The sequence below is a fragment of the Euwallacea similis genome, chromosome 9 (genome assembly GCF_039881205.1).
Source record: "Euwallacea similis isolate ESF13 chromosome 9, ESF131.1, whole genome shotgun sequence".
NCBI lineage: Eukaryota > Metazoa > Arthropoda > Insecta > Coleoptera > Curculionidae > Euwallacea > Euwallacea similis.
This window is the reverse complement of record NC_089617.1, coordinates 1,343,563-1,364,382: the sequence shown is the minus strand read 5'-3', so window position 1 is coordinate 1,364,382 and position 20,820 is coordinate 1,343,563. Positions and strand designations below refer to the sequence as shown.

The 20,820-nt window shown below is 38.1% G+C and overlaps 1 protein-coding gene across 1 annotated transcript in view; it reads right to left on the bottom strand.

The window, feature by feature from the left end:
- pxb overlaps positions 1 to 20,820 on the bottom strand; it is a 48,007-nt gene that overhangs the window by 24,208 nt on the left and 2,979 nt on the right. Inside the window, exon 2 of the mRNA XM_066393252.1 lies at positions 16,751 to 16,993. Within this exon, the coding sequence (XP_066249349.1) occupies positions 16,751 to 16,978 (228 nt within the window). The 5' untranslated portion in view covers positions 16,979 to 16,993. The remainder of the gene's footprint in view (positions 1 to 16,750; positions 16,994 to 20,820) is intronic.

The following is a 20,820-nucleotide window of genomic DNA, read 5'->3' as shown; positions in this document are numbered from 1 at the left end:
TTAGTGATGAAACTAAAATTCAACTTTTTGAATCGGGAAAATTTATGTTCAGCGGTCGTCAGGAGCTAAGTTTGATCCTAGGCACTAAAAACCTACACTTAAACATGGTGATGGTGGTATAATGATGTGGGGATGTTGATCGCGATCCGACGTTGGACCATTGGTCAAAATTGACGGGATTATGAACCGGTTTCTATATGAAGACATTCTCGAGCAACACATGTTACCATTTGCAGACAAGGAAATGTTTTTAACATGACGTTTTCAGCACGATAACGACCCAAAACATTCATTCTGTCTAGTTAAAAATTGGCTGACAGAATATCAAATTACTGTCTTAGAGTGGCCGTCTTAATTACTGGATTTAAATCTGATTGAGCATCTCTGGGAACATCTAAAACGAAATATTAGAGACAAGAATGTGTCCAATTAAGATGAATTGTAGGAAGTTCTACATGAAGAATAGTTGAACATTCCCATTTCTATCTGTAAAAATCTAGTCGATTCAATGCGATGTCGATGTCAGGATGTTGTAAATTTACAAGGATATGCTATTAAATATTAATTTATTTAATGTTTTAATTTTTTTAAATTGAATATTCCATTTTTTTGTCCAGATTAGTATTTTTCATTTTTTAATACTAGTAGAAATTAATTCAACAAATTTTGTTTATAATATTATTGAAAATATGCTTTTTTTTGTATCACATGTTTATATTTTAATAATCAGTATTTTAACGTGAGATATAATATGTTTAGAATATACCATACTTTTGGCCACCACTGTATGTCATGGATAGAACCGTATTGTGGGTTTCACATGCCACTCGACTCCAAAACTACGCTAACGTCAATTCCGCAAGGCCGAACAATATACATTTTTGCTTGCATCCTATACATGAAAACAATGCCATTAGTAGCTACTTCTTTTTCATTCCAATTTCAGCTTCATTAAAACTTTAAACCCGCAACTGCAATTCCATTCAACTAAAACCCTTTGGAGCCAATATATTCAAATAGGCCTTTGTTGGCCTTTCAATGACCATTCGTACGTGCAAATGTTTTATTTAATATTTCACCTTGCATAAGCGGCGAATTCCGTCCAAAAAGTTCGTTTCGTTTCTACTTAGTTTTATTTTCGACTGACATTAAACAACATAAAAAGGAACAATAAACAATAATCCTTTAGGATGAGTTGGTTTGTTGATATGAAAACGAGACCATTATGGATCTATCATCGTATGCCGACTTCTTAAAACCATTAGGACCCTCGTAAACCTTACTTTAAACTGCTATTCGATAATGGTTGCACCTTAAAAAGCTGTAACCTTCTGTCGTAACTCTAAGGCGTATTATTGTCTAGGATAAAATTAACTTTTTAGGTCTGGATAGTGTTTTGGGGCTGTAAATAAAATGCAGCGTTTGTTTGCTTATCGGGAATTGAAGAACCTAATTTAAAAGAGCAGGGTTGGGAAAAATAGCTAGAGACAAAATTGATAGTGAAGGGGGCGGCACCACCTAGCTGAAAATAATTACGAGTGAAGTATTTTAATTTCAACATTTCTGTATCTTGTATGAGATTTACATCACTGCAGTTGCTGCCTAAGTAATAATCTTTCAATTTCCCATTTCGTTGTGCTAATTTCATTTGAGGAATCCCACATTTGACAAATTTATAATTAATAAAAAAACAGTGGATGAAAAAATTGCTTCAGTGTTTTCTCAAAACTGCAGATTTTACTGGATTTTACATGACATTTACACAACTCTACACTTGTAATTAGGCGAGTAATAAATTTGTAACTTCACATGACATTCTGCCAATTTAAATAAAAGAATCTTATATCTGATACATTATAATGATTATTAATAAAGAAAAATAGATAAGTCATCGGTTTAGTGTCTGCTCGATATAACACATGTTTCTGTAATTAACATGAAATTTACATCACTATAGCAGCGTTACTGTTTGACTAATATATTTTAGATTTCGCATTCCGGTGTGCCAATTTCAATTAAAAATTTCTGGTTTAAAAAAGGAGAGCCAATACACTTTTGATTTAGTATTTGGTCACTAGTGCAAACTCTACTTGATTTTAAATTAAATTTACATCCCTGTTGTCATGTATATGCCTAAGTAATTAATTTTCGATTTAACATCTCGCTGTGCCAATTTCACATGGAGTCCCTTTTAGTGTTTTGTCAGTACTGTACACTTTGCTGGATTTTATATGAAATTTACCACACTGTAATCATGCTATTGCCGGAGTAGTAAATTTTCAATTTCACTTCCGAAATCCCATATTTGACAAGGTGAAATTTAAAAAGGAAAGCATGGATATGCCATTGCTTTATTGTTGGGTCGATACTGTATACTTTACTTGATTTTACATGAAATTTACGCCACTATAGTCGTATGATTGCTTTAATAATAAATTTCACATTTCGTTGTGCCAATTTGGTTGCGGAGTCCCCACATTTAACAATAATTTATAATTTAAATAAAAAGCAAGTGAGTAAATGATACACTATTGTCTTATCGATATTTCGTGTTTTAGTGGATTTTAGATGAAATTTGCGTAAGTATGGTCATGTAAAGACCTGAGTAATCAATTTTTGATTTCACATTTCATTGTGCCACAGATTTTCTTACGGAATTCTTACGGAATTCATATATAGGCTGTTTCCAAAATATGTGAGCAATATCCGAGAAAGGAAAAATTCTTGTCAAAAGATTGTACTTTTGCTTATAAATTGTTTTTCAAAAACTTCCCTCACGGAAATACATCTTTTTAAAATTTTATATCAAAAATGGTATTTTCTAAATAACTTTTCTTCCAGTTGATGTTCTAGTTCTTTCAGTCTTCATAACGACTAGTTTGATTAAGTTCAAGTTTAATGGTAGTAACCTTTATCGTAGCGTTAACGTGAACCGGAGTCATACCACCTAACCGAAAATAATTGACACTTATTATTAAATTCAAAATATCGATCTCGATAAAACTTAAGCTCATTCTGGTTCTTCCCAGCATGGTCACTTAGACCCGTTTAAGCATAAAAAACGAACAACAATGGTCGAAAACCGGGCTTCACGACGTTGTCCGGTCGATCGATTGCGCTTTCGTCTCGCATCGATTTTTTCCCAGATTCAGGCCTTTTTGTGCGACCATTTCGAATCGGAGCAGATGGAATTCAAATTGGTTTACCTTGAAATCTCTATTATCTACACGATTTCTTTTCAAGGCGACCATCGGTCCATTAAGCCGCGATTTTGTATAAAGATATTAAAACGTGAAATCGCTCTTCAATCAACTGTCGCTTTTTCTTGTCTGGAGTAAATGCGACGGTCTAATTCAGACTTCCAGGATTCCATAAAGTCGTCTACACCTGTCGTCTGGAGCTGCTATGTTCGTTTTGCTGAGAACCATAAGCGCATAAATTATGAGGATCGGGATATAATAAAATTGAATGTGTATGTATATGAAAAGCATGCCGGAGGTTTTGGCAGGATATAGTACATATGGATGTAGTTGCTGCTGGAAGATGCAGTCATCGATCCAGCGGACTAAAGTCAGGATTTCTAGGAGAAGAAACTGACCTAATCTAAACGCAACTTTTTTCCATTAAAAAACCCACAATAGAAACCTACACAATAGACTAGACATTAATTATTAACTGCACACTGCCAGCGCCACTGTTCCATAGCTAATATTGTCCTAATAATGGTAATTGGGTCCATGTTTGGCCTGCAGGCAGGACAATGCAGGCACACAAACACATTCAGTATTGTCCAGTAGAGAATTCTTCTGACACATGAATTATTCTAATCCAGGCTCGATTCCGTTGGGGGAATCAAAGCTAGTTCTGAAACATTAAACACTAAAAAGGGGAGTAGACATCATATATTGATACAAATTGATGTACCATTAAATATTAATCGATTTGTAGGGATATGAATATTTAAATTAAATGTGAATTTGACAAGTGATTGAGGCATTTTTGAGTGGTGGTAATAAATAATATGTAAGTCGAGCTATACATTTTTAATCCTCTGCTATAGTATGTATCCTAGGCTGGAAACTCGTTTTGGTAATTTAGGGAAGCCTTTGTTTGCTCACAAACGTTTGTCAATGAGTCATAAATCAGTTGAAAGGGTTGCAAAGAATATTTTGTTGTAAGATACCCTTTCGTGATGTGAGGCTAATAAAGAAGAAATGTGGTTTTTGTGCAGGCGTTCAAGATAGTGCAACTTTGGTTCAAAATTTGGTAAAACAGGCCTTAGGATGATAGGAATTGCGCTCTTGTTTGGTTGGACAGTTATATAGGGCTTTTAATGGACAATAAATCCATCTCAGAGAAAGGGTTGTAAAGAATATTTTATTGTATGCTTTTCTCTCATGGTGCGAGGATAACACAAAAGAAACGTTACGCTTCTTTCCTCAAAGCGTTCAAGTGCAGCTTTGATCCAAAATTTTGTAAACTGGATCTGAGAATAGCTATAAATTGCCAAAAGGTTTCTTTGTCTTGGGTAATAAATTATTAAGGAGTGATGATTCAAACTAGAGAGTTTAATGAGAGCTTCCGCAACGTTCCATGTTACAACAGTACAATGTTAAGAAAATTATCCACTCACTTCGTCGCTGAACGCCCCCCTCGAGAAATCCCTAACCTTTAAATTCGACATTTTAACGCTAAAACTCGTCGAAAAGTTAAATTTTTAAACCTGCTCCATGAAAACTTAACTTCGTAACCGACTTTTTAATAGTTTTACGACTGCACCTTCAAATTTTGTTAGAACCGAACTTGCTAAAGTTAATTTTTAAGCAACTCCCTCACTTCAGGAAAGGTCAGATTCCCTGCATCCTTCGTTTAATTAACTTTCTATGAGTTGTTTTGAGCTAGAAGATGCGAGGCCCATACATCTCCACTTGTCGTTAATTTGAAAAGTTCCCTCGAAAGTTGGGACTAATTTCTGACGGGAGATATATGGCCTGGACATGCCGCAACTTCTTCCCGAAGCACACATGAACTTTCAACTTGAAAACTCAAGGAATATTCAGGGACATCGCTGAATTAATTAAGCGATGTAGCTGCCACTATCGGCTGTTCCACAAATCACGGCCCTTTATCTGTTCGATACCATTGTAAATGGCGCAGTCGGGAGGATCGCAGATAAGCTGTGCGACGGTCGAGCTCCCAGGCGCTATCATCCTGATGGATATTAATTGGGATTATTATTTGTTGTTGTCCGGTTTGAAATGGCTTGCTTTGTTCCTGTATTGAAAGCCACTTTTTCCAACAATTGAGAATTACGAGCAGAGAGGAAATGAAACAGTCTCAGGAAGGAGGTTGAGGTTATTTGCACGTTTTTACCGAGTCTGAGCTCTAAGTCAGTCTCTATTTTTATGAATAACATCGCCCCTCACGAGTTGAAGCGTTGAGTAATTTGTGAGTTGCAAGGGATTGCGGACAAGATCCCTAGTTTGATTATAACTTAACATTTCTCGTGAGTTTCGGAATAGAATTTCACTTCAAAATCAATTAGGAGACTTTTGAGCTTTTCGAATTATCTCTCTTCCTTCTAAAAGGCGTATTTGTAACTCTCCTCTCTTCTGAGACACGTAAGCGTTGTGCGTAAGTTGCTCTATAGGAGTCCTGCATTATCGATAAACTGTTTCTCGCGTCGTCATCGCGTGATTTTCACTCGAATAGAATTTGTGTTCCCGAAAATCGCAATTAATTTTTGTTATGTATGTTGTGCTCTGAGATTACTATTTCCTTGGTTTTCAACTATCGAAGTGCCATATAAGTAATTTTTTGTCACTAACTCCAATATACGTTATTTTCAAAATTTAGTAGTTTACACAGATTCTCTCCTTATTTAAAGTTTCAGTTTCTTGTTCAGAGTTTCCGCTGATGAAAATATTCGTTTTGCCAAACTTCCCGAATTATCGATAAATCAAATCTCGCGCCACTTTTTCTCAAATATCCGTATTTCTTGAGTTAGAGAAATACTTTGTTATGTTCGTATTATGAAACTATATGTGTCAGGTGGTCTGAAGGACTGAGAGCCAATTTTGAGACTTGCAGAGCTTCTTCAAGTGGCCCCACTTCCCTCTTATACACCGCATTTGCACTCCCCCCTTAAATGACTTAATTTGTAAAGGAAACGAGGCTCGTAAACAAAAGAATCCGGACATTTTTCATTTCGCTGATGGCGGCTTCCTGGTGGATTAAGATTGCGGCGTGTAAAAAATTCCGCTTTTGCCGCCTCTTGCATCGAAAATGTACATTATTTAAAGTAATTTTTTACTGCCGGGATTATGCCGGAGATTCCGGTGGAGAAGGTGATTTTTTGCCCAAATGGGACAAGGGGGAGCTTGTCCTAAAAAAGGACAAGCCTGCGGTGAGCATTGCTCCCAAACTGGATGAATATTCTTCGGGGGCAATTAAAAATAATGATCCAAGAAAAACGCCTGCTCCGACACCCTTTCAGCGCTAACGACCCGTTCGTAAAGCCACAAAAAAGTCACTCTCAATAATTCAAATCATCGTATAGTTCCCCGTGGCCTAATGAGGGCCCCACTTTCGGAAGAATCACAGAGGACACATCTTCGAGGCGGGCCCTTAAATAAAAAACGAAGACGAGGGCCTTGGCGAAGACAATGGTCCTGGCCTGCCTTATTATGTTATTAAACCCGCGACGGCGTTTTGATTTTTTCCCCAATGCTCAACCCAGGGGCGGACTGGGAACTATAAATACTTCAGTTTAGAGCCAGCAAAGGCTGAAAATAGACCCGTTAATGCGCGTGTTTTCGGAAAGATTATGTGTGTCTACAACAAACCTTTTGAGAGTAGATTTATGGCCAACAGGTAGCCCAGTCTGCCCAATGACGTTTTCATTAATAATTCTTTATTTTTAGTTCTTTTATGACCTGATTTACTGCTTAAATTTATGATGCAGAATTCTGCAGCCCGGCTCTATCTCTCCGGCTCAAAAAGACGACAAATCCGTATATGCTTCCTCAACCGGCAAAAACAAATAAAGCCGAAACTGAATCAACAAAAAGGAGAGCCTCGGAGAGGGAGCGCTTTCCGTCGAGATCGTTTGACGAGGTGGAAAGCGTTTAAATTACCGGCCGGTGCATGTGGATTTCCGCCCGTACGTGAAACACACAACATCAAACGGGAAAATGTACGATTTGAATGAAAACGTGCACTCCACACACCACTTCGCCTCGTCTAGGGAGCCGCAAATGCCGGAACTTTCGAGAAATGTTTAGCGCCGTCTATCGCACCCGCAACTCCGCAGCTTTCATTCGCGATATGTGAGGTTTATTATGGAAATGTTTATTGAATAATCAATCCAACATCATCATCAAATCTTGAAAATGAGAACTTCACCCGCCATTCGTGAAGCTCTCATCAAGAAATGAGAACACGTCTTTATAATCGAGACGCAGGACCTTAATAACTTCATCTTCACCGTGGATTTGTAGGTCGGGGACTGCTTGCATAAGAGACGCCTGACCGCACGATGTAACTAAATCTCGATTAAATAGTACTCGATTCAAATTGCCTCTAGTTTATTTCACTACAAAGCAAAATATTATTGACAAAAAAGTGGTAGAAAAAAATTGAAAAAAAAAAAAGCAATTGTGAATCTAACTGGGCCGTTGTTGAGCATATTTTCATAGTATTTAATAGACTAGCATGATGCATATACTATCTGATATGACAAAGTAAATGTCGCAGTAACTGACTTTACTAAGCTTGAAAAAATGATTTTTGAACTATGTTTGGCGATACCACCACTTTGTTAAGTACACTAGTCTATAAAGGAAAATCAGCAAAATATTCAAGTCATTTCAAAAACCATAAAATTCTTTCAAAGTTCATTATTTTTAATATTTTTCAATGTCCCCATAAAGTTGCGTCGCATGTTTAAGAAACACCTTGCAGAACTACAATGTTTATAGAGTCTACAACATAGACTGCAATCATGAGATTCTTCTAGAACGCCATCGAATCGTTTCGAATACGTTACATCAATTTCTAGGAATGCTCTAGTAATCTTATACGGGGTGTCTTCATACTGAATAGTCACGTAGACTGCCCATATGCAACATGCAAGATAGATGGGATTACATGTTAAGCTCCTTGTTTCAAGGATAGAATTTGATGAAATTTCGTGTTACAAGCGTGAGAGTGGGACATCCTTAGTACAGTTTTGTCAAATTCTGCAAATTTCCTTAGATTTAGGATAATTATAAAAGTCCACCACTGCTTTCTCCCTATATTTAGGGAAATGACAAACTCGTGACCTTGCCTTTGTAACACTACTATTCCCTATAATTTACTATATAGTTAACTTATATAATATAGTATAACTATATATATATAATATAACTTATATATAACTTAACTATATAGTTAAATACTTTAATATGTCATGTATTTCTGCAGCTCAAATTCGAGGTTTTGACTTAAAAGGAAAGAAACTTATCATTATAAAGGTAATTAAATCATCTAAATGTTCGAAAAATTAATTTACTATAGCCGCCATCTTGGGTTTAGAACTTCTATAACTTCTCAATCTCCATATTGAATTTACCATTGTGAGGGCTCAAATTGTATGAAATTTCACGCTCTTAGCGGCAGGAATTGTTTCAGAACAATTGCTTAAGAAAAAATCTTAACCCATCCCTTCGCCATCTCTTATAGACTTAATTGTGCGAATGCTGAAACTTCAACTTGTAGGGGATCAAAGTAAAGTAAATTTGACACAAGACAAAGAAAAATGGTTTATGGAGGCAACTCCATGCAGGCAGTCTTCACATCAGTCTGATGCGGCCCATTCTCCATTCTCCCCCAGGTATACTTATAACGTCGTTTCACTCAGGGTTATTAACATATTTTTTAAAGCAGTTTATTACGTGAAACGTGCGTGGCTATGAGCCGGGCCTGATTACCTCTCCGCGGTTGAAGAACGAACCTCTTTTTTACGGTCCCACAACGAAGACGTTATTGTAACGTCGTCCTCGATTAAGCCCTTCACGCTCCGACGTTTGACTGAATCCAATTTCGTTCGAATTTGTTCTGTTGTACGAATGGTGCGGATTTCCATGCAAATTCGGAAGATCAAATTTCCAATTACGCGGGCGATTTTTTATTTTGGGGGAAAATCTGCATAGCGGGCCATTTTTCAAACTACAACGGGATTAATGGGAAATCGGGAAAACTGAACGTGCTTTTAAGGTTTTAGAACTGAGCCTATAGGGTCAAATATGGACGTACGGGAATACTATGGAAAATTCTAAAAAGGTTGCAACTCTTGCATAACACAATCACCTGGATGCTAAATAAGTAAAAGAGGTGTATCGACGTTGAGCGAGATCCAATCAGGAGGAAGGATACACTAGTGGAAGTGCGGTGATAACGGATCAACTGGGCTTGTCAGAAATGGAGAAAAGCCATTTTGTCTGATAGCATAGTAGTGAGCGGGTCTTGTTAAAGTAGATGTGTTAGCAACTAATACAAGAATCTAAGGGATGGGTCTTGTGGAAGTAAACATATCAATATTGTAAATGTAATTTAGACACTGGGCGTGTGAAAGGACACTACAATGGAAGGATGACTTAAAGGGCGTCGTGTTAAAACTGGGAGAAACGGAATCGGTTTGATGCTCGGCGAGAACAGCCGGAAGGTCTTGTTGAAGAAGGTGTATCACCATTGAATGTGGCTGAACACACCAAGGGGGTGTTCGCGGTTCGTGATTTGTTGTAGTAAATATGGAATAACGCAGTAAAATTTGTCGGAGTTGTTTAAAATGGTGTAAGAATTAAAACAGGAAAGTACTGGACGTAATGCAAATCCTTCTCTCTCCCTTTAACTGAAAACTTCTTCATCTCTTCATTACCATTTCTTCAAAGACACTTCTGCTCACATCACTCATAATGACATTGCGTCAACCAATGAGATTTAACGAAGGCGAAGCTTGTCAGCATTAAAAGGGAGTGGCGAATGTAAAGGGGTGTGACTTCTTACACTCTATGGTTGATTGATATTCCTTCAATTTAATTTAATTATCAATTGGGAATGCTATTCTATCCTCCGTCTTTCTTCGGTTGACTTGAATGTCAAATAAGCTTTATTGAATATCAAATAATCTTTATGGATACCCTTAGAATCAGCTACCATTTAAGGAATGCAATCCTAAGCAGTTTTCCACTTAGAAAATTTCCGATTTCAAGTCCAAACAAACAGCTTCTCAGCCAAGTGGACAAAGGGCGATATTTTGCAGGACATTGCGGACGACGTCGTTGACCTAAACCGAACATGAATCGGGATAAAGCCTCGACCGAGGACATTCGGCCAGCTTAGCTCGAGCATTTGTTTTAGGATAAACTTTACCACTGGATCGGGCGATCGATAGCCTCGTTAGCGCCCAAAAGGGGCGCCCTTAAGAAGTCGCGCCACTGTATAAATCCGGCCTCGGCTCGACATCCCATTAGGCGAAAAGCCAAAGTCTTCGTGCAAATGCACTTTTTTCAAGGGTCTTTCATACAGCCCAAAGTGCATTATTCACTTGTTTTAGAGTTAGGGAATGGCCCGTTGGTGAGGTCATAGGTACAGAGTAGTATGAGAAGACTAGAAACATTCCAGCCATGTAAAGACAAGCCGAATGCAACCCACTGCGCCAACTCTCACAACTCTGTCAGCAGTGCTAATTAAGACCAAATAAGCTTTATATAAGTTATTTTAAGTGTTAAAAAATTTAACAATGATAAGCAGATCTTCGCCCCCATTGTTTCCCATAAAAGCGTTGTGCCACAATGTATTATCTGAAAATAATTCAAAACGCGAATCCGCACGGAAACGTTAATTCATTCACACTCTCGCAAATTCGAGAATAAATTGGAAACTCGCTTATCTGGTTATTTTAATCAGCCGCCCTTTTAAAATAATTAAATTCCCCCGATGATACGGAATAACGCGTTCTGGTTTTGGCCCGTATCGACATGGCAACTTTTACGACCGATTTCGGTTTGGAATTGCTCTCCTCAATTTTTAATTAAGTTCGTTATTTCAGTTATTTAGATAAAAATAGAAGATTTCATGGACGATAAAATGCAGCACCCTCTGGTGACTATCAGACCGCCATCCACCTGTATTATCGATATCTTTCCCCATGACTAATATCCCATCAGAAGCGATTAATTAAACAATCTTAATCGCATTCCAACAACTTAATTGGGTGATAGAATTAACGGCTTAGAGTCCCCCTGGCGGCGCTATCACGAACTGAAACAGGGGAAAAATGAACGTCTGCTAATTTACGATAATCGGTCGTTTTTTTATTGTGGGAACGAGGCTCCCTCTCTTGCCCCGGCTGTACACTACTTAAGTGGCTTATCTAAATTGTTCGTTTAACGTTAATCCTCCGGTTATATTATGTAGGGCCGTCGGGGCTTAAGTCGTCATGCGAGACGTCAATTAAATTAATTATGTAATTAAGAGGAAGTGGTATTAATTACAAATGTTTTATGGAGGATTGGCAGCTTCCTGGTGGGTTACGGATTATATACGCTTGCCTGGTGACGGCGTTATTAAGGAAGAAACAGGAACTGATCAGTATTGTCAATAAGGTCGTTAATCTAAATCGACTGCATCCAAATTAAGTTATGACGCTGTTTTGGCAACTAAATTATCCAACGGATTGCGCCACATCTTCAAATTTCTACTTATTCTTGACAGTAGCGAGGGTTCCCAACTTAATTATTGATTATTTCATTTTCCAATAGATTTTTAGCTTTTGATTTAATCCCATGGACTGTGAAATCCTTAAATTTGGATAATTAAAGAATGTTCTAATTTTAAATCTTGAGCTAATAAAACGCTCAATGAAACTCCGTAACTTCAAAAACTTGAAATAAGTTCTTGGTCTCTGTGTTCTGTAGATTTAGTTTACGCATGCGTCATAGCACGATATTACTACAAAAAAACTGAGAGAGATGGGTACAGAAACTTATACAAGAGATTTATTCCCAGTAAAACGTAGATTTGAAATTTGCTATAATATATGATGTGTCTACTATTAAATACTCCACTTACAGGTTGACAAAAAGGTTCATCATGTCCATAAACGTGCCAAATGAGCCTTTCTCGCAGGGAAATTGACTTCTTTACTCGAATTGATGGCGGTTTCGTCTCGGTGCGTCGAACAGTGGCTCAACACGTGTGACAAACTAGGAACACGCAACATCTGGTCGTTTAATACACGGTTATAAATAACACGGAGCTTTGACAGGAGGAATAAGCCAGTCGTTACACTCCCTAAATGCCTAATTTGCCCCCTTGTAACAATATTTCGTGTACGTCCCACGCAGTGGTCACCGACGGCTTCTGCTGGCCAAACGCAGCTATTACAGCGCTTTAAACTCCGATATTAAAACAACAGTTTAAATTTAAACTTGTTGCGTTTTAATCCAGGCTGACAGAGATAGATGGCCGTTTCTTTGCATGTTGAACGTTTATTCGGGCTGTTTATATTAAAAGTAACGACGTTATCGCGCGCCATTTCGTTGCAAAACACCCCCGGGGATCGGGCGATAAATAAATTTGCGCAATGCACCGATTACGATGCCCAAAATGTATGTGCTCCCCGGTTTGATTTTGATTTAGTGCGATTTTTGGCCGCCGTTTGCCCTATTTTCTGGGCAGTAAATTTCAGAATGTTGTAGCAGTCAAAATACGCGAGATACGCCAATGAATCTAAGATGAATCGGCGAAGTAAATTGTTGAAAATAAAGGCGAAAATGAAACCTTTGAGGTGTAGTAAATAGAAATTCAGGAGTAATCACAAAATCGAAAAAGTTTTAACATTTATGCCGCGGCCCTGGACTAGAGCAAAACCTCTTAAAATTGCACATCACTAATTTTAACTTTTGAATTAATAACGAGTGACAAAATCTAAATTTTTAACCCTCTAAAACACCAAGTGGCACGTTAACGATTTTGTTTTTGTGGAAAAGAGTAGGCATTAACTAAAATGATAACTTTGGCTCAATGAAAAAAGAGTATCGAGGCGATAAAACTTGTCAATTCTCCTATGAGTATTTTCCATGAGAGTAGTACTAAAATAGGGAAAATATCTACTGCGTGTTGGGGCACGAAATAGTAAAAAAAACCCTTCTGACCAAGTTCTCACACAAAACACGAATGTTTCCCCGGAATACGAAAAGCGGTCGACAGCACAAAAGTACCACGACACGATACGTAATTTACGTGGTACCACTTTCGAGTCGTGACTATGTGAGGTCCGCGCAGCCCATATTTTATACCGGGCGACGTGTCTATCTCCATCTCCCCTATCTGTCACATTAATCTAATCTTTTAGCATCTCTCTCTTAATAATAACTTTAAATTTATGATGGCTCTTTTTCGACATGACCATTGTGTCTTGTTAACGGCGAGGTGAAAGTACCCAAGCGGTACCATCAGGTTCTGGAATTGTAGTCGATATTGCGAGGCTGTGGGAAACGGTGAGGAAAAAATGACCTGATGATGCCAGTAAAAACGAAACCATTCATAAATCAAACTGCATATTCCGTCGGTTGGGCTTTGAACGAGGCAAACAGAACAACTCAATTAAAAATCCCGGCTGATTAAAAGCAAGTGTGCAATTTTCCGTATCGTAAATAACCGGGAAACGCGATGTTTATTCATGAAGTTGCGCTCTCTCTCTCCCTGGAGACTGAGTTATATGACACTGACCGTGATGACCATTATTCACCATGAAAAAAATTCTATTTCCAGCTTTTTGCTCTGGAACGCATAAACTAAGTTAGTAATACTGCCAAAGTATGCAACTCTCGCGGAAAACAAGTTAAGTAACGCTTAAAGCAAGAATACGGAAAGTTGCACCGCTTTGATGTTTTAAAGTTCCTCAGATACGGTTTCTGGCAGGAAATTTGATTCTTTACGCGAGTCAAAGGGAGGAAGAATGCCTATTTACGAATAATAAATACCTCAAGGACTAAGGAACTTTGAGCACTAATCCGGGAGATTTTAATTAAAATATTCTCCCTTTTATGCTAGAAGTAAGGCAAGAGTAATTATTATGTGGTAGCAGCTTCTCGCGGACTGCGCCAAGGTATAGGGAGCGGTACCATTTAACTAAATATTATTGACCAATGGAAAAATAGCATACAACCGTGACGAATGCCGTCAAATAAAGCGTCCCCAAACCGCATTTCCGCAATTTACATTGTTGGCGGCCGCATTGTCCCGGATACGACAATAAATTCGGGTGCGTTACACAATGGGCCAACATTTGTAAGATTTTTACGTGTTGAAGAATACCTATGTGGGCATAACGAGTGCTTTTGTTAGAAATGTATTAGAATGCGGGTAGGACACTAAAAAGCTTAAACAGGGCAGGTAGATATTTGCTGGACTAGAACCATGTATCGTAAGGAACGATAGTTTTCTTCCAGGATTGCAGTATTATTTGAAGCTAAACGCATATTGAATTTAAAAAATCACAATTTCTGTCAATGTTTCATAATTCATGAGGGAAATCCTTATTGAGGTTTAAATTGCTAGGCGCAAGGGCCCTCAATTGAACCTCTGCCACAGGCACACTCTAAAGGAAAATACACCTCAAAGCAGCTATAATATTTAACAGTCTAGACTTCCCAGTGCGCAAAACCATCAATTCAAAGCCATAATATTGCAATTACGGCCAGAACTAAAAGATCCCTTCAACATTATGAAGTCATTATTGCCCGATCATCGAGATCGAAAGAGATATTCCACTCGAAAACGTAATGATCTCTGCGGTTGATTGATTATCCAATCATTAGGCCTGATATATATGCAGCCAATTATGAATGGTTAAAACGAAATTCATCAAGCCGAACACGTCGGCCACTCTGCCTTCATCCGGGCATAAATTGTTTATTACTATACTGGGTGTAGCTACAGGCAAGTACCATGCATTGTTAAAATCAAAGACCGAACATGCAGAGTGATTTAGCCAAAACGGAGACAGTAGTGATTTGCCACAGTGCAGTCTTTCAGAATTTTCTAGAATTTAATTCTGCCATCTGTCATGAAAATCACTAATATTATCTATCAAAATGTCAATATCCATTCTACAGAGTCGAAGTAAATCTTTTAGTCATTTAAGCCACTCATCAACAAGGTAATGAAAGAACCGTAAAAATTCTATATTAATTGGTGTGCCTTTCTGTATTCTGAAATTAACACCTTCGTGCAGTATGTCCATTAATCACCTACAAAAGTCGAGGGATAAATTGCGAAATTGAGTATCTTCAATGTCTAGTGAGGCGAGCGTACGGATACGATATAAAGACGTGAGGCTTTAATGAAAGATGCAACAAAACAAAAGAGTCTCATCGACGTCGTCTTCCTCGACGACTGACACAATCCTCGAAGATCTCCTCGAATAATGGCGGCCGTTTTTCCAGTGGCGCGATTCGTATGTAAATAAAATATGCGCCCGATTGTATCCAAGAGACGATATTAAGTGATATTTATATACGTCGCAATGCACCAACATTCAGAAGGCACTTATTTCACAGACACACAGTCGATCCGTTTGAATCGCGATAGCTTATTAATCCGGGCGCAATAAAACTCCTCCCAAGCCGCAATAAAACCAAGAAAAGTCGTAAAATAACGAATAAATCGCCGACAACTTCCGGATAATATTAAAAACTCATTCCCCCGCAAGGGTCACCGGTGTTTGCCTTGTTGGAGGATTTTTTCGGCTACGTGGAAACGCTAATTTCGCTAACGCTCGCGCATCAAAAGCCGCATAGGGAGCGAGTCTTTAATAAAACTTTTTCAAGTCGGAGTGTATTTTCCGAACTCTGCACTAGCATAAGACTTGTTTTAATGAGTTTCGGAGTTATTTCCCTCGGAGAGTTCACGTGGGAGTAGCGTTATGCGCTTCTATCGCATCATTGAAGAAAGCCAGCGCTTCCACAAGAGAAGATCTAGATTGTGACCATCACACTACTGGTAAAGCGTCACCTGGTATGCCTAACTAAGTAGAATGCGAATTTCCCCTCAAAAAGTCGTTCTCTAGCCACCCAGGCCCATTCCGGGAGGAACTCATTGGTATTGGCCCGTGTGTTCATTCGATTTAGACCTGAGCGAGCATTCTTCTAAATAACAGAAACAGGTCTTCAAATGTTGGGTGCAATCATTCTTGAATGACACAGTGTGATGATAAAACACCTGAGCTACAGGAGATTGAACCATGTGCCTTTAGATGTGTAAGTTTTTATCTAAAAAGATGGGTTTTTCCGTCCGCCCACCCGATTTAGGTCTCAGTGAGTATTTTCTTAAATACCGAAAATGTGGATTAATGTTCAAAACTTCATTAATTCATTCAATTATATAATAAGTGTATTTTTATTATTGATCTGTTGGGAGTATCAAACATAAAAAAGTGTTTTTCGGTGGAAAACACGTCCTTATCACATATCGATATTGGCCAATGTCTTCACTCTATTTAGACCTCATTAAGCATTTTCGTAAATACCGAAAAAGTACTTCAAATTGTTGCATTTTGATGCAAAAAGTGTTTTTCCTCAAAGTGATTTCGATTTTCTAAGTCTAAAAGAAGACCAACAGAGTAACGGCTTCAAATATAATCATTTGCGCTCGAAGCCTCTATATCCAACTTATACTAAAGTTATTTTGTGAAAATACTCACCGGAAGAGCGTCGCAGGTATCGATGCCCAAAACTGCATCATCAGAGCAGAATAGAGGATCAGCGGGTTGCAGTGAGGGCGGCCGCGGGGGCGGCGGCAGCAGGAACTCGGGGGGCGGCCCGGGACAGTCGCAATCGGCGGTACCGGCTTCAATGACGACGTCCCACATGGTGGGGTCCTCTGGGGTGGAGGGGTCGTCGCCGTAGACCGCCGCGGCAGGTCTTTCCATAGACTTCTTCTATCCCTAGAAAAAAAATTCTTCTAACTAAAAATATCTGATCGATTGTTATCTGTTGATTAGGTTTGTCAGACTTGGATTTACAATAATGTTATAATAGTTATTTGCCGAATATAGACGAAAAGGTGGAAATTGATGCGCAAAAAGACACATAAATCACAAAAAGGTTTGCATTCATCGTGTCCAGTTTTCAGAGGAATAATGCTTTCAATCCCACATCACTGTGTTTTGCTTGCTTTAAAAATTTCTACCCCGCGCCTTGACCTCTGATGTCTACTTCATAAAGCGAAAGAACTCGTTCCTCTTTCATTTAAATTCGTGTTTTTGACACCCATTCCCGGTCTACTTTCGGGTCTTTTCAGTGAATTTTATTCGGTCGACCTGCTACGAAAAGGGTCAAGGGCCCGCGTAAATAAAATATCAGCCCTAATGTGAAAGTCGTGCTTTTAAAAACCCGAATGGGAAATCGGCCCGGGCCATGAGCGCAATAATGACCGAATCAAAGTTTGTCGAAAGCGAGAAATATCGAAAAAGTTTTCCGATCTATTGATAAGGGCTCCCTCAAGGGCCATTGACGGGCAAGATTAGTTATCGACAGATCCTAAAATGTGCATCATTCAAAACTCACGACTTCCTCGTTCTATAAATCACGGCCCTTCGGTCACATGTTCAGCCTGACAAAGAAATCTGATACTGCGCTGAAATGATGCTTTCGCAAATACCTGTTTACATAACTGCGATCCCTCGATGACAGCCGAGGCCCAACGGATCAGGTTACCATACACTAAACTTCCTCTTTAAGATCGTTTTTCCCATAGGCTGACTTGATGGCCAGTTTCAGTTCTTGTTAATAAGAAGGAAATTGTTTTGCCAACTAATCTGCATTACAACACGAATTTGCGATGTGACATAAGAACATTATCCTACTTGTGCGATAAAAGTGTGTATTGAGGAAATAATGTCCATTTTGACTTTATTTGACTGACAAGCCCTGGAGATATTCGGCACGCCTCTGATTCCAATTTTCTTAAGGTGATAATTTTTTTAATTAAACGGGGCGCTTCGGGATTGCACCTTGCAAGAAATTATGAGGGTCGCCTTCAATTTTCCAGTTTCAGGATTTTTTTTAATTGATGGGTTGTGGCTTTATTTCACCATTAAATCAGTAGAGGTCCAGTGAGCCTCCGATTCTAATTTCCTCAAGGTGACAGACAATCAAATTTGCCCCTGTATGAGTTTTCAATTTCCCGTAATTATTTACACTTGATGTTAATGATGCCGAGGTGTAACTTCAACTCAAAACAATTAAAGGTATATCGATGCACCGCTGTAAAGATTCATAAGATGTTACGGAATCGTACCCTAAGTCTGTTAGATTTAGCTCTGCAAGACATTCATGCAGGCCAAACTAGTTAGAACATCTCTTTACCAAGCAAGTTCACTACATATTGATTAAGGAGCATTGTTAGAGAGAAAGCAACTGGACCGTGCAGACAAGGCAGAAACAATCTAATTGGAATTAATACAACATGGAGAACGGAACTATTCGGTGCAACGGCATTTGCTTTCGAGTATGTTGTTCTACTCGACTGCGACATGCCTCGATACATGCTTAGCACTAATTATCGTTCAGAAATTTCGCCTCTCTTCCCTATAGAACAATAATGGCTAATCTATTAAATAGTTCGTTGTTTACTACTTTGGAGAGCTGCGGAAGCCCTCAAGTTATTTCCAGGGTTCGTACACCCCTTTTCTCCCCTCATTGCTGAAACGAGTGCTATTCTCCATCTTTTTCACTAACAATTTTTACCCAATTAAACAGCACAGTTATTAACAGGGATATTGGATTCATTACTTATGGATAAGGGCCAATTATCGGGTACGCGAGCTTCGATAATTTTGCTTCCAAGTTTCGCGAGTCCAGAAAGTTCTAATTGCGTTCCAGAGGCTTCCATTCGAATTTACAACGAAATTATCGGTTCATTTTATGGTTAATAACAGACTTGACGGCTCATTGTGTAAATCTATCCCTTTTGAGCCGATATCGGCAGCAAATTCCCCCTAAATTCTATTTAATCGGTCACTTGGTCCATACACGTTCCAGATTTACATCAAAGAGAATTTTCTTATTTCCGCGTTCCTATCCATTTTACCAATGATTTAGCTTTGAGCACAGAATTATGAGAAAATTGAGACAGAGTTAAGTATTTTTCCATTCCATTTTGTGTTTTTTTTAAAATATATTTTTGATATACAGTGTGGCACAGACTCTAAAACGAAAAAACTTGAAATCGTTTTCAAAACAGCATTAAGTTCTCTTCAACTTTTCCCATTTAACCATTTTCCTATACTTTATTCAAATAATAAAGAAATTAGTCATCACAATAGATCGCATAAAAACCTACGAATTGCATGCAGCAAAGCATGACTATGAAGGTCGAGAAAGCGTGCAGTTATTTAAAAAAATACATATTTTTAAATCTTTCATATTGATCTAAAATTTCAATACAGTGCCTTTCTTATACAGTTTTTTTTATTAAATACCTTAATAAATGTTTTCTTTTAGAATACACAACGTTATGCAGATAGTATTTGCGAGTAAGGTAGTTGTTATTATTTTTTAATGTTCAATAATTTGTGCTCTTAACATTTAGCGGCAGCTTTGACCTTCTATAATGGGGAAATGTGTTTACCTACAAATATTTTTTGCTGTCACCTATCGTGATGACTAATTTCTACATTATTTATTTTATTAGACTTAGTTTGTGCCTCACTCTCTATATATTTTTAAATCTATTAATTTTGAGTCGATATCGGAATGAAATTCCATCAATTTGGCTTGTACGAATTCCACATCTTTGTCTAACTGACTTTTCATAATTTCTCATTTTTAGCCATTTTTCAAATGATTTCACCATCAGCATTTTTTCACGATCACTCACACTAAACTGATCAATTTTTAATCAAAAACCATTTGAAAACAGCGATTTTGCATTTTTTACGATTTCATAATTTTTTTTCTTCTGGTCAAGATGATGTGATAATACTCGCCTAGCTAACAATATTTCAGGTCAAAATGTGATTGAAATCTACAAAAACACGATACATCATAATTAACGCAGAGCAAAGTCGCTGCCAGAAGCAGCACCGGAAGTTGTTTCTCGTGTCGATTAAGTGATTTAGCTTCGTACATTCACAACCTACGGTCAATTTAGCTTGTAGATTAATAATGGTTATTGATGATTCTGTCTGATAATTGAGCGGGTTCGCAGTATCAAAAAAAGAGTTCTTGGATAGAAAGAGTCTCAGTTTTGTCCGTGACGCATGAAGACAAACCTGATAAATCGAGTCAAGGTTCCGGTTTAAATTAACCGTCGGGTTTATTTATTGCCTTTGTAATCCAACACGATAATTATCCCCCGAGTTGTGTAAATAAATAGTGCATTAAACGAACTGATGTTCCGCGGATCGACTTTCCGACGGGTTTGGCTGTTCGCAGGCATCTGGTAAACAATGCTTTATTTGCGAAAGGTGCGTTTACAGTAAATCTGTAACGGCAGTTTGCGACTCGTTAGACATTAATTTGATCAAGAAGGCTTTTACTTCTAAGATAAAAAATATATAAAATCAAAAAAACGTAGGAGGGGATGAAGAAATAGGTTGATAAGGGATGATGAGAAATCAAGTGAAGTTGAATTTGGTTGCCGCATAGATCGTGTTGTGCTAAGAGTCAAGGGGGTGAATTCTAGTTTTTCTGTCGTGAATAGAAATTGGTGAACATACCAGGGAGAGCCAAATGAAAACCTTAAACACGATATTAAACTTAATTTATT